This window comes from Saccopteryx leptura, chromosome X (assembly GCF_036850995.1).
Source record: "Saccopteryx leptura isolate mSacLep1 chromosome X, mSacLep1_pri_phased_curated, whole genome shotgun sequence".
Taxonomy (NCBI): domain Eukaryota; kingdom Metazoa; phylum Chordata; class Mammalia; order Chiroptera; family Emballonuridae; genus Saccopteryx; species Saccopteryx leptura.
Window position 1 is genome coordinate 127,595,410 of NC_089516.1, and position 13,372 is coordinate 127,608,781.

The following is a 13,372-nucleotide window of genomic DNA, read 5'->3' on the forward strand; positions in this document are numbered from 1 at the left end:
GGGAAGGGAGCTAGTGGCTCTGTATAATTCAGCTAATATTGGACAGGGAACCAACATTCTCCCTGCCATTTATCAGTGATACAGACATGTGAACAATAATACTCTATTTTGTCACAACGTCTCATCTAAAACCTCTTCACCACAGTTTTCTTTTTATTTATTTATTTATTCATTTTAGAGAGAAGAGAGAGAGAGACAGACAGACAGGCAGACAGACAGACAGAAAGGAGGAGCAGGAAGCATCAACTCCCATATGTGCCTTGACCAGGCAAGCCCAGGGTTTTGAACTGGTGACCTCAGTGTTTCTAGGTCGACACTTTATCCACTGGGCCACCACAGGTCAGGCCACCACCATAGTTTTCTATTAGCCTCACTACTGAACTGTGGCCAATGAAAAGTTAATAATTGGTGTTTTTAACTATTTAGAAATCTGACTCAATAAAATATTGCCAAGTTACATTTCACTTTCTTAAATAACAAAAATGTTTATCCTATTATTCCTGTGTCATTTGTTGGACAGAATCAATTTTAAGTGAGAGAAAATATTTTAATAGAAAAATCTTTGCATTCCATTGTTATGAAACCATTGATGCCCATCTTGAATAGAATAAAATGAACGGCATTGGTTTCATATTACATTAAGATTCAGGGTAAAAAAAAATGACTAGAAAATATAAACTTCTAATAATATATCTTAGAGTATGCATCAATTTCTGAAGTTTCTGAATTTCAAAAAAATCAGTAAGCATTACTCAAAATTTTTAATTCTTTTACTAAAATATAAGTGTGTCTTCTGTTAGTAACTTCACTATCATAGAAATAATGCATTTAACACAATGGATGTATTATCCATGTAATTCAAAATATTGAAGACATATTTGGAAATAAATTCATTTTAAGTATGAAATATAACATTGAACCAAATTACAGAGTTAAATTTTATATTAGAATTACTAAGTATTAGGATTAATATTCTAGAATATGAACAGATTTAAAGTGAACTAATGCATGAATATGGATTCATAAAAAAGACATAACCAAGAAATTTAACATTTTATTAAAAGACCAGAAAATAAACATAGAAATAGCACAGTAAAATGAGTTGCATAATGCATGCTTTTAAACACAAACAAGCAGTACAGCAATAAAACTTGGAAGAAAACATAAAAATCAAATCAAAGTATCTGCCCTATTGGCAGCAGTTAAGGGAATGAGCTATTGCATTTTGGAGTCAAAATATTACAGAAAATTTATATATTTGAAATATTATGGTCAAAAACAATAATTGTTGTACATAGGTAGAAATTTTCTTATTTATAGGCATTTTAAAATTGACATTTTTATGCAAAATACATGTTTACATTTTCTACATTATACTGAATTGTTCTATAAATGCAAGAGTAGCCCTTAAAAATGAGTACATTTAAGAATATCTTTTAAAAATTTCTTAATTTAAATTATTGTAATTAGTAGATATAACAAATGGTTCATTTTCAAATAATTAAAGCAGGGACAAAAACAATGAAAGGGAATTTATTTTGAAAAGAGCAATCCCAGAATTCAACAATACGATAGTTATATAATTCTCTCAACTGCTAAACACAAAAGACAGCAACACAATAATTTGGTTTTCATCGTTAACAAACAGCATCTGTATATAGAGATAAATCTCTGAAACTATGCAGTTCTATGACATAAGTATTTAGGTTGTGTGCTTTGGAAAAAAGAGCACTGCTAAAAATTTGGTTATTTTTAGATCCTCTTATAGAGACATTTTTTTTAAGTAATATGATGTAGAAGATGACCAGTGAGGATTTTGCAATGTCTGCAAATAGCTATAACTTACTTTATAGTGATACTTTTTTTTTCTTTTAGGTATAGCACTATAATTGAGGATGGATTCTACTTAAAGATAACATTTCTCTGAAATAATCTTGTTTCAAAGTATTAAATGGGTAGTTCTCTTCCAGGCAAAGACAATTAGAGAGGTTAGATACTGTATAAATTAGCTAAATCTTTTTCTAGTCTTACTAACAGAGGTCCTCTTTTGGTCTCAGATTATTCACATTTTGTTTACTTCATTCTCTAATTTTACTTATATAAACACAGTCACTGTGTTTAATTTCCAAAGAGTGTGAGCCAGTGGCTATCAGCAGGCATAGCACGCCATATCTTTTGTGATACTTCTAGGTCCATTCCTACTGTTTTACAGATGATTTTTCCTGACTTAAAATCTTATTATATTTCTATTGACCTCATGAAAATATATTCTTGTGGCAAAACATTCAAGGAAATGTATTGGTTATAAGGTTAAATTGGAGATCTTCAATCAGAATAAGTTAATGCTTACATTTCATATCAATGAAAATGCTGGTCAAATGGTCCAGCTGTTAGTTGTACAGTTAACTCTAAGTGATATGGGCTGAAGAGAAAAAAAGAAATTGCTAACTAACTGGCCCTGAGCTTCTGGACAACTGTAAGGCTGAAATTGTTTTCTACCTTTGGCTTATTTTGCTGTCTCTATAAGTGAGAACTGTGAGAATGGATAACAATACTAATAATTCCCTCAACCCCAGGATAGGCTCTTTCTCCAGGGCTAGGACAACAAATCCAAAGATGTGAAGGACTCAAAGTACCTGTGCTGATCTGTCCTTAAACCTTTCTAACCTCAACCTTTTCTAGATCTGATTGCTTGGACGCAACAAAAGAATTAAATGGTTATCTGTAGGTGGATGTGGGAATTGAAATTGGCGGATCAAAGACAGCCTGATCAAAATATTCTTTTCCTGCTCCTATGTATAAAAGATTTTGACTGATTCTCTTCTGTTTACTTAAAACAGTAGAAGGCTGATGTAGCACAATGAAGTACTTTCTAACCTGGTAATGGTTAAGTTGGATAACAGTTTCCAACGAAAAAAGGAGAGGAGAGGAGAGGAGAGGAGAGGAGAGGAGAGGAGAGGAGAGGAGAGGAGAGGAGAGGAGAGGAGAGGAGGGGAGGGGAGGGGAGGGAAGGGAAGGGAAGGGAAGGGAAGGGAAGGAAAAGAAAGGAAAGGAAAGGAAAGGAAAGGAAAGGAAAGGAAAGGAAAGGAAAGGAAAGGAAAGGAAAGGAAAGGAAAGGAGAGGAGAGGAGAGGAGAGGAGAGGAGGGAAGGGAAGGGAAGGGAAGGGAAGGGAAGGGAAGGAAAAGAAAGGAAAGGAAAGGAAAGGAAAGGAAAGGAAAGGAAAGAAAGGAAAGGAAAGGAAAGGAAAGGAAAGGAAAGGGAAAAGAAAGGAAAGGAAAGGAAAGGAAAGGAAAGGAAAGGAAAGGAAAGGAAAGGAAAGGAAAGGAAAGGAAAGGAAAGGAAAGGAAAGGAAAGGAAAGGAAAGGAAAGGAAAGGAAAGGAAAGGAAAGGAAAGGAAAGGAAAGGAAAGGAAAGGAAAGGAAAGGAAAGGAAAGGAAAGGAAAGGAAAGGAAAGGAAAGGAAAGGAAAGGAAAGGAAAGGAAAGGAAAGGAAAGGAAAGGAAAGGAAAGGAAAGGGCTTTCACTGAACAGGTATAAGGCAAATAAAGCATTTATAAAGTTCTGCCAGGAGCATTATTTCCTTTGTTGAATGGAATGAAATGTTCCATGCTGGCCATACTTAACTGTTAAATTAAATCTTTCAATGATGCCAATTTGGTTTTGGGTTCTGGATCTTAAAGGTGAAATAGTGGTAAACATTAGTAATTTGATTACCACTTAAATAGATACTAATTTATGTAACTGACATATCAATTAATAATTTTCTGTGAAAGAGTCAATCTAATTTAATCATAATTGGAATATCCATTTTAGAATTTACAAGGTATTTCACTACTTGCAATGATTGGAAAAAAATCTTAAGCTAGAAAACTGCTGTGTGTGTGTGTGTGTTTGTTTGTATGCATGTGTGTGTGTGTGTGTGTGTGTGTGTGTGTTTTTACAGTGAGGATTCATTTTAAAAACAAACAATCTCTGCTAGTGGTCTTACTAAAAGATTAAGTAGTTTTACTCTTGTTCAGTGCTGCTAGCTGAAGTTGAGCTGTTGCCTCTTACCAGTCTACATTTTTGGTCAGCTGTAGCAAATTAGAACAGCAAAGCAACATCATGCTTTAGTTAAGTCTTATAGCAAAAAAGAAAAAAAAAAATCTCTCTCAAAGCCTTAGAAATAACTCTTTCTTACTAACTTTCCCACTACTCTCACAGATTTCTTATATTAAAAAAAGCTCCAAGGATTGTTTTTATGAACTATGTACATAAGTGCAAAAGAGTTGTGTCTCACACATTCACACCCTAACTGAGACAGTCAGTTAACTGCAGCATATGTCTCTTAAACACTGTTAAGGGGTCATTCCACAGTACATTTATGCATGGTTTCACAAATGAACTAATTTTATAATATGCTTTCACCATTCATTAATCCTCATTTGGATAAATTTGTTTAAGTATGTAATTCTAGAAAAGATTATGTTTGCAGCTATGTGTATACCACTTAAATGATTTTGAATAAATGAAATTATGAGAAAAGGTCAGATAATACATCAGAAATGCAATAATTGTGTTTTGAAATCTAAATACTATGGAATAACCTTATCCACACAACAAATTCTATAAGTTATAAAGCCTGATTCTAGAATCCATGTCTCATCAATATTTTGATGAAAAAGTCACATAGGGACACAAATTCAGCTTTCACATGGGAATTTGAGATAAAAAGAATATCAATCATATAGGTTTTCTGAGATTTGAGATGGATCTTCTACATGTCCATACTGTCAAAAACCATGTATAGTTTACAAGTAAAATTTTCACCAAAAGAAGGTGTCTCAAGGTAGCCACGTTGTGGTTTTGTTGCTAAAGAAAAAAAACTAAATTTAATTAGTTAAAATTATTTGTATATAACATTAATTTTGTTCTTAAACTGTGAACTGTAAAGAATAGTTATAGATGATACTCTGTATCTTGTCATGCTTCAGTGTCAGTTTAAAATCTATCTAAGCAGGTTAAATACATTTAGTAAAATCTTAAACTTTCTCTAACTCTCCTTCAAAAGTATATTCATTAGTTACTTAGAGATATAAAAAGTAATAAAATCAAAACCTTATAAACTAACAAGAAAAATGAAAACATGGCACCAATTACTGAGTTGATGCTAAGAACCTTAATTTGTCATTATATTTACAGTTTGATTAGATTATCAACTAAATTTGCAAAAAAAAGTTATACCCTTTTACATTTTATTTATTCTACTGCCTTTAACAAGCACTGGTAAATTAAAATTACACCACTACCTTTCTAAATCTATCCAACAAAACTGGGAAACTATATTTCCTTATTTTTTTTCAATATGTTTAAAATGTATAAGATATGGAAAAAAATAAAAGAGGATTCCAGTTTCTAATCATTCTGTGAATAAAAGCATACCCTTACATACCAAAATAGCTTGGAAACCTTGTGGTTGCATTTTACCTAAGAACATCCTCATTTATCTCTCCAAAGGAGTAGAAAAAGAAACAAATAACATTCCAAGTAGCACAAGGCTTTCTCACATATTCTTTAATATATTTTAATGCCAATGTTGTCCTTATTCAGACATTACTATGCTTACTGGTGTTACCATTAAAAACAGATTCAAGTTGTAACGGTTAATTTTATTCATTTCCTGTTGATGGTAGTGAGGAGGCACTTATTTTTCCCAAACTGGAGAGCTGGTGAGGTTTCCAATTAGTGAACACAGCCTAGTGGTGTAGGACAATATTTTTGGCAAGATCAAAGTACTTTAAAAAATGTTCATAAACAAATGAAGGAGCATGATGGAGTAGGGAGAAGGTAGCTTTTCACATCACGATCAACTACAAATTAAAAACTAATTTAGACGAGTGAAATGAAATGCAATAGCTGGTTATAAAATCATGCTCCAAGTGCAAAAGCAAATACTTTATTTAAATAGCAATTTTATGAATCTACTTAACTTTGATTTAGTCTTAATCTTTATTTAAACAATACTTATGATCATGGTGCTTTTAAAAAATTGACATTATTAAAATCCTCTTAAAATAATTTTTAGATTATTTTCTCTGTGAATGACATATTTTGTTCAAGTTTCAGCACTCTGGCATATTTTTGGAAAAGGCTGAGAGAAATAAACAAGAAATTTTTGGATAAGTAAAAATAGAGGCCCTTGCAAATTACAAAGCATATAAAATGTTAATGAGGAATCACAAGTGATTAGAATTTTATATATACAATTAATTCAGTAAATTATTGTTTAGAGTCACTGATTAGTTTTGTGACTTCTCTTTTTATCAGAGAATTTATAGTCTAATGACTCTTCTTTTCTTGAATTAAGATAAGTTCAACAAGTCATTGCACAACTAAGAATGCTATCTTAAAATTGCATTTTAGTCAAAATTCTTTTGCATCTGCATCAAAAATTTAGTGCTTTGACTTTTCTTTCTTTAAATTCATTTATAAAGCAATTTTTAAAATGCCAACAACATAAAAAATAGTGGCACCCAAAATTCAACTATCTTGAATATTCCTCACCTAACTTCTTACTAAAAATAACTCATTATAAAAAAAAAATAAGTCATTAGTAATGTCTTCCAGTGCTTAAAGCAACATGAAAACAGTTGTACTCTAAGGTTGCTATCTATGTACATCTTCATCAGAAGTTTAAAAAATGAAATGAGACAGTATGTTGCATCAAAGTATCAAACACACAATAAAAGGTTATTTTCCCTGGAAACATCTCTATCATTTTAGGAATATATCCAGTCTAGCTCAGATGCTTGCTTCCTGGAATTTTGTGATCAGATCTGTCCTGATCCACCCAGAAAGGACATACAAAACTCAGCTGTAAAGACAAGTAACTTCATAAAAGTATACTCTCCTTTCATCTCTAACAATGTTAAAATTGGAGGAAAGACAAATTTACTGGTTCAAAGAATCAATACTTAAAAGTCAGGGCACCTCTTGTTTAACTACAGGCAATATTTTGTAAACATATGTCAATGGCTCCATACAAGCAAGATCATTTGGAAATCACTGATGATCATGATTTGGGTTAATAATTAATATCATCTGGGTATCAACTATTAAAGAGCTAATTTTACTCTTTTGTATACTGAGCCAAAATAATCTGCTTTTGTATGGAGTCTCAAATGTCCTGAAGTACAAACAATGTGAAACAGAGGAGCAATTGAGAACCAAAAGGTATTTCTGGGTCCAAATATCTCCAACTAGGTAGGTAATCTTGTGCAAGTCACATGCCCTGGGCCTCAGTTTCATCAACTGTGAGACGGTTTTACCAACTCCACTGATCTGGTTTTCAAACACTACTAGTCTGCTTAAGGTATCCTACATCAGATTTTCTCTTTGTTTCTCATTTTCATGAAGGGGAAAACAAATCTGTTATACAGGTCAAATTTGATGGTTTCATACTTACCAGTGAGAGAATATATATTTAGTACAAAATATTAAATCTAAGTGATACAAAATATTATATGGTTTCACCACTGTATAATAATAGTGAATTTAATAATTGAATGAAGTGGAGGAAATTAATTACTATTTTACTTGGTGATAAAATTATTCCGTGAGAATTAGCAATGTGAATTCGGCTCAGCTCTGTGGTGTGCAGCTACTCTGTCTCATCAAAAAGATCTTAAAACCTTAATGTTATAATTTAAAATATGTATATATAAAAACAAATGCATCTAAATCAACACTGGTTATGATAAGACAGACTCTGTTGTTAATAAAGCTGTGGGAGGCAACACTGGACATATATCACAGGTGCTTGCTCTCTCACTGAAGTGTTTAACAAAACTGAAAATTCAGCTGATCTGGAACTAAAGCCTACAGAGGACATCCTTTCTAGAACTTTTAAATAAATCAAAGAATAATTTTAAATGCCTTCCTGTTCTCCTCCTGCAATTTCTCCAAACTTATACCCAGGCTCCAACTGTGATCAATAAAAAAAGACTTTATTACAGAAGAAAGACCTCACTTGAAACAAATTCTCTTTCACTCTGATTGACTTTTGCTAGATTGCATCTTACTTATTATTCAGAGTAGTCTAAAGAGCATGAGCCATTTTAATTCAAAAATGGCTCTTGTGTAAAAGGTTACATTGCAATGGTTTTTACAGGCTTTCCTCCAATATTGTAAAAAATATTCCCATGTACCCATCTCCCGGGTTAATTTATAACCTGTAGTTAACATACCTTTAAGCCTCCAAGAACCAATTTTTTTCAGCTGAGGATGACACATTACTGTTTTAGGCACTCAAACTAGGAGATATGATCCTTGTGCCACAAAAATTTAATGGATACTTTACATATTTTTAGTATAAACATTGGGAAATTCATTTAAAAGTAAATTCTAGTTTTTAAATTATTTAAGGAATGAAATTAGGAGTTAATGTTTTAAGAAGTTATTGGGTTTTTCTTTTTGCAAGTGGTTATATCTCTCACATAATATACTAATGTAATTATATTATGCAGGGTCAAATCTACAGGCATAAATTATTCACATGCATGTTTATGGATTTAGGTTTTGTGAAGGCTCAAAAGAGAGGTCTTTAACATATCTGCCTCGAGGAATTTACAGAAATATTCTAAACAGAGAGAGTATATTAATATTAAGCTTTCACATTTTTAAGCACACATATTTCTATTTCTCATTAGTACTATTTTAGTTGAAACCAAAGACCACACATTACTGGAAAACCCTGTAGTATGTAAAAACCTAACATAACACAATATATCACAATACAGTACAATACAGAAATGGGTAAAATGATATTTGGATATAATTTTTACATTTTAAATCAAACCAATAAGTTACTGGACAAAGAAAACAGTAAGGTAATACTTCAAACAGATGAATATTTACCACCAAAAATGAACAGTAAGCCAAAAATCCACTGTGGAGATTCATTCAGCATAATACTATAGTTATTAGAAAATCACAAAAAATAGTGTGACAAATTACAAAGTTTTATAGTAGTGTTCTACCTAATAATCCAAATAACATAGATGGTAGTTTTCTATTCATATTTTGTTTTAACATCTCCATTGATTGTTTAATGCTTTAGTTTTTATTTGATTTGTTGGTTGGTATTTTTGTTTTTTACTTATTATATTGACTGCACCATGCTTATTGGTGTGTTCGTAGAAGAGGACATACAAGAATATATAAGGAAAGGCCATACGGAGATTCTCACAGAGAGATTCTGATACTTCATAACTGTTGTTCAGAATTTCAACTGAAAAGAAAAAAAAAAGAGTAATAAATATTAAGGGTTATTGAAGCAGGAGTCGGGATACTTGGCTCTTGTCCAGTTCTTTAGGTGAAGTATGCCAAGATATTCCCCACTCTGAATTTCATATTCAACATCTGTAAAAATGGGGCTGTTGGAAATGGTCTCGAAAAAGTCATGTACCATGATAATGTATGGTTTTCACTGAGTGCTGATATGCAGAACTGCCCTAAGAATTTCCCTAAGTTTACAAAGACTCACTCAATTGTTTAATGCATCATCTAATGACAAAACTATTTTACAACTACCCATCTATTCACTTCCTTCAACAAGTATATTGACAAAACATCTTTACACCTGAAACTAATATAAACTAATATTGAATGTGAAATGTAATTGAAAAATTAAAAAAAAAACACGTTTAATTCCAAACATTTGAAACATGAAAATATTTTAAAAATTTATACATTTTATCTAAATGTATTGGAGGCTAAGCTACTAGGTATTCTATAGTATTTTATAAGATTACAGTTTTTGAACTTTGGAGTTGGAGAAATTTTCCACATATGTTATTAAAGTAATTACGGTGTGCCAAATACCCAAATACCTCTACATTTTCTAATAGAGAAAAAAAAAAGAATCACTATTCCCGAACATGTTTTGTTAGAAAGTTAGTTTGATTACTTTAATCTGAAGCAGCCCATGAGAATCAGGGAAGTGTTTGCAAAACTTACAGTCTCATGTTTGGTGCTATTCCCAAGTTGCCACTCTCCCAAAATGATACCCTTGAAAACTATCATATTTTACAGCTATTTGAGTTATTCTGTGTACTCAAAGGTAGGTTTTTAAAACATTTCTTATAATTGAAGGAGCCTGTTTATCTAATGCACAGTCAGGTAGGTACAGGTTCTGTCCAAAACAGTGTTTTGGGCCTGTTTGTCCTCAGCAGGAAAAAAATGCCAGCCAGGTTCTGGAGAACTAGCCCATCAAGAGAATAGGACTGTCATCTCCTTCAACTAAATGACACTCTCTGGTTGTGGGAACTTCAAGCTTTCAGTGACTAATATATGCAATACATAACTGATAAACTTATTTAATGAATCCTTATAAATAATTAATTAAGATACCTAGGAGTTTTAAGTGGCTTTAAAAGTCACATGCTCCAAGTGAATGATTACTCGGATTAATCAAATTAAGTGTGCACTATTACAGGCTCTGGACCAGACACTGAGGAGATTGAACTCAAGACATCCACATGCCGGGCCAATGCTGTACCACCAAGCAAACCGGCCAGGGCCACTAGTTTCTATAATGACATAGGAGAAGCATATTACCTACTGTCTTTAAGATAACAATCTCAGTCAAATTGTAACAAAATTATTTTACTTAATTTTTTTTTAAAAAGAACCTAGAAAAGGTTAAATAATTAAAATTGAAATGTGATCTCTGTCTTTGGTTGACAAATCATACCCCTTTAATAACAGGAAAACATTTCAGAATTTTTAAGCTTATCGAGAAAATACAGTCTCATATGAAATGACTGTCATTTTCATATAAAAATTGCATATTTTCTTTCTATATTGCAATTTGGAAATTTAAGAATGCTTTAAATCAAGCTCTAAGTTTTAAGGAATATCTATTAGTTAAAGTATTTACTAAAGCTTTAGCTAATATAATTATGTAAAGATATAACCTATAAATATTACTTACATTAATACTTAAAGAAACTTACTGTTCTACTGGTACCTTCTACATCTGTGAAACAAACATGCTGCTATTCAGTTCATCTATTGATAATGGGGGTATCTATAGCAGTAAAAAAGATTTTAGATTAAAATATTTTCTTGAGAGAATTTTGTTTATTTTGTTCACTGTTTAGATATGGTAATCAATACCATAATCAATTTACAGGAAAATTTAGACATATTAATTGTATCCACTAATATTTAATTTTTCAAAGCATGGACTAGAATGTAATTTGTTTCCCCAATTAATTAATGCTTAGTGTGCTATAGGGTTATCATACTTGTAAGTAATTGAAACAGAAGTGGAACTCTCAGTTTTAAGCATGGTTACCACTTTAATAAGACAAAACAGTCATAATATTGCACAATAATTATTGTATGTATTCCTTACAGTTTCAAGACTCCCCCCAAATTTGTAATTTGTCTTGTGACTCTGCTTGTAAATACCTAAAGTAAATGAAAATCAAAACATCACAAGCACACTTAATGTCAGTATGAGAAGAAATTTCTAACATAATTATTTGGTAATTATAGGGATATCTGTGCCTTGGAAAGAAATGCATTTACTTGCTTTTTTCCCAGTAGATCTCAAAGTAAAGGTGATGATTGTACTAAGTGAAAGTTTAAACACAATAATAAAAAATAGTAGTAAAATAAAACAAATTCACCTCTTGACCAATGAGGAAGTGTTTAAGAAACAGTATATATATTTAAGGATTGGTGTGATAGCAACAATCATATATATATATATATATATATATATATATATATATATATATATATATATATATATAGTATATATATCATGTACATATATCATATACATATAGTATATCAAGAAAATCATCTGGTAACTGATTGAAAATGAGAAAACTTTGCTGATTCATCTCAGGATAAGTAGGAAAGCAAATACATCACTCTAGAACAGGTATTTTCAACCTTTTTTCATCTCATGGCATTTATAAACTAATTATTAAAATTCTGTAGCATGCCAAAATATATTTTTTGCTGATATAACAAGAAAAATAGATACAAATTTGATTCATTAACACCAGATGGCTACTGTTGTTTTAGCTGTTGTCATTTTTTAATTTGACAATCTAAGGGAAAAGAAATCAGTGCCTCAAACTAAATAATCATGTATTGCATGTTTTAAAGATTCTTGTGACACATCAATGTGCCATGGCACACAGGTTAAAGTCACTGCTCTAGAATAAACATAAAAATAAAAATTCTAAATGTAGTGATTTCTTAGGAAACACATAAGAATATAGAGCAATGTCCCTCACCAATCCATAAAGCATATACTGTGTCTTATCACCACACTGTAATTATCTATGTGAAATAATCACCAAACCTGATTGCCTGTAGCTGCTGCAGCGAAGGGAATGCTGGTGGCAGGTGCTGTTGCTGCAGACACAGTGGTAGGTGTAACACCATGCATCATGGGCACTTGCAGTAGGAAACCATGGAAGCAACACATGGGATGATGAGCATTTATGCAACCATGACATAAACGATGAAATGGGGCATAGTAGACATCACAGCAACAAGCCATGTGACACCATCATGATGGATACACCAAAGTGCAACATGCAATCACAGCCATTGAAAAGTAACACAGCAGGAAATGGGAAAAATTTTCAAAAGAGAAAAAGGAAAACCAATTATAGTTTACATTAAAAAAAAAAACAAAATTATTCTCAACATTTAGTTTTTGAGTAGAATTACATCTTATTTAAATTAAAAAGACAAATTTCCATATGAGATTTCAATGGCTGCATATAGTAAAATCTGATTTTACCAAGGCTATCTTAATGAGCAGCTAGTTCATTTGGTCTATGGATCTTTCAGGTGTGCCTGCAAGCTGGCTGGGTTTCCTTTGCTGTGTTATAGTTGTTCAATTTTTTAAAATTTCAAAGGGAGAGATCAGGTGTATCTCTCACACTGCCATTATAAAGGGCTATTTACTCTGAATGAATAGCTAGTTAAGCAGACAAGTAACTGGGTTGCACATACAAAATGGGAGTAGGGAACTATGAGTTGATGTTTGAGTTTACTAACTTATAGACATGACTGCTGTGTAGATTTTCAGGTTCAAAGGGACAGGTATATGTATTCTCACATGATCTACATAAAAATATGGTAGCTCAATTGGTGGGTATATGGTAGGAAAACAGATATGAAGTATATAAGGACCTACATGTGCAGCTCTTTAAATACACCTCTATGACCAAGGTCCATGATTTTAGTACCTATGTGTTCTTCTGTGTAATTTATTGTTTCAGATCTTATATTTAGGTCTTTCATCCATTTTCAATTAATTTTTATGCAGGAGGACAAACTGTAGTCAAGTTTCATTCTT

At 31.9% G+C, this 13,372-nt stretch overlaps 1 protein-coding gene across 6 annotated transcripts in view; it reads right to left on the reverse strand.

Moving 5' to 3' along the window:
* Positions 1 to 3,445: 3,445 nt before the first annotated feature.
* The window catches only part of MBNL3 (muscleblind like splicing regulator 3), a 96,710-nt gene continuing 86,783 nt past the window's right edge, over positions 3,446 to 13,372 (reverse strand). For 4 of the 6 annotated variants that reach the window (XM_066356477.1, XM_066356478.1, XM_066356475.1 and 1 more), the window contains one exon: positions 3,446 to 9,268. In XM_066356477.1, the coding sequence (XP_066212574.1) occupies positions 9,066 to 9,268 (203 nt within the window). In that variant the 3' untranslated portion in view covers positions 3,446 to 9,065. Of the gene's footprint in view, positions 9,269 to 10,994; positions 11,069 to 12,364; positions 12,460 to 13,372 lie in introns of all 6 variants that reach the window. The other 2 variants (XM_066356474.1, XM_066356476.1) reach the window with 1 other exon arrangement.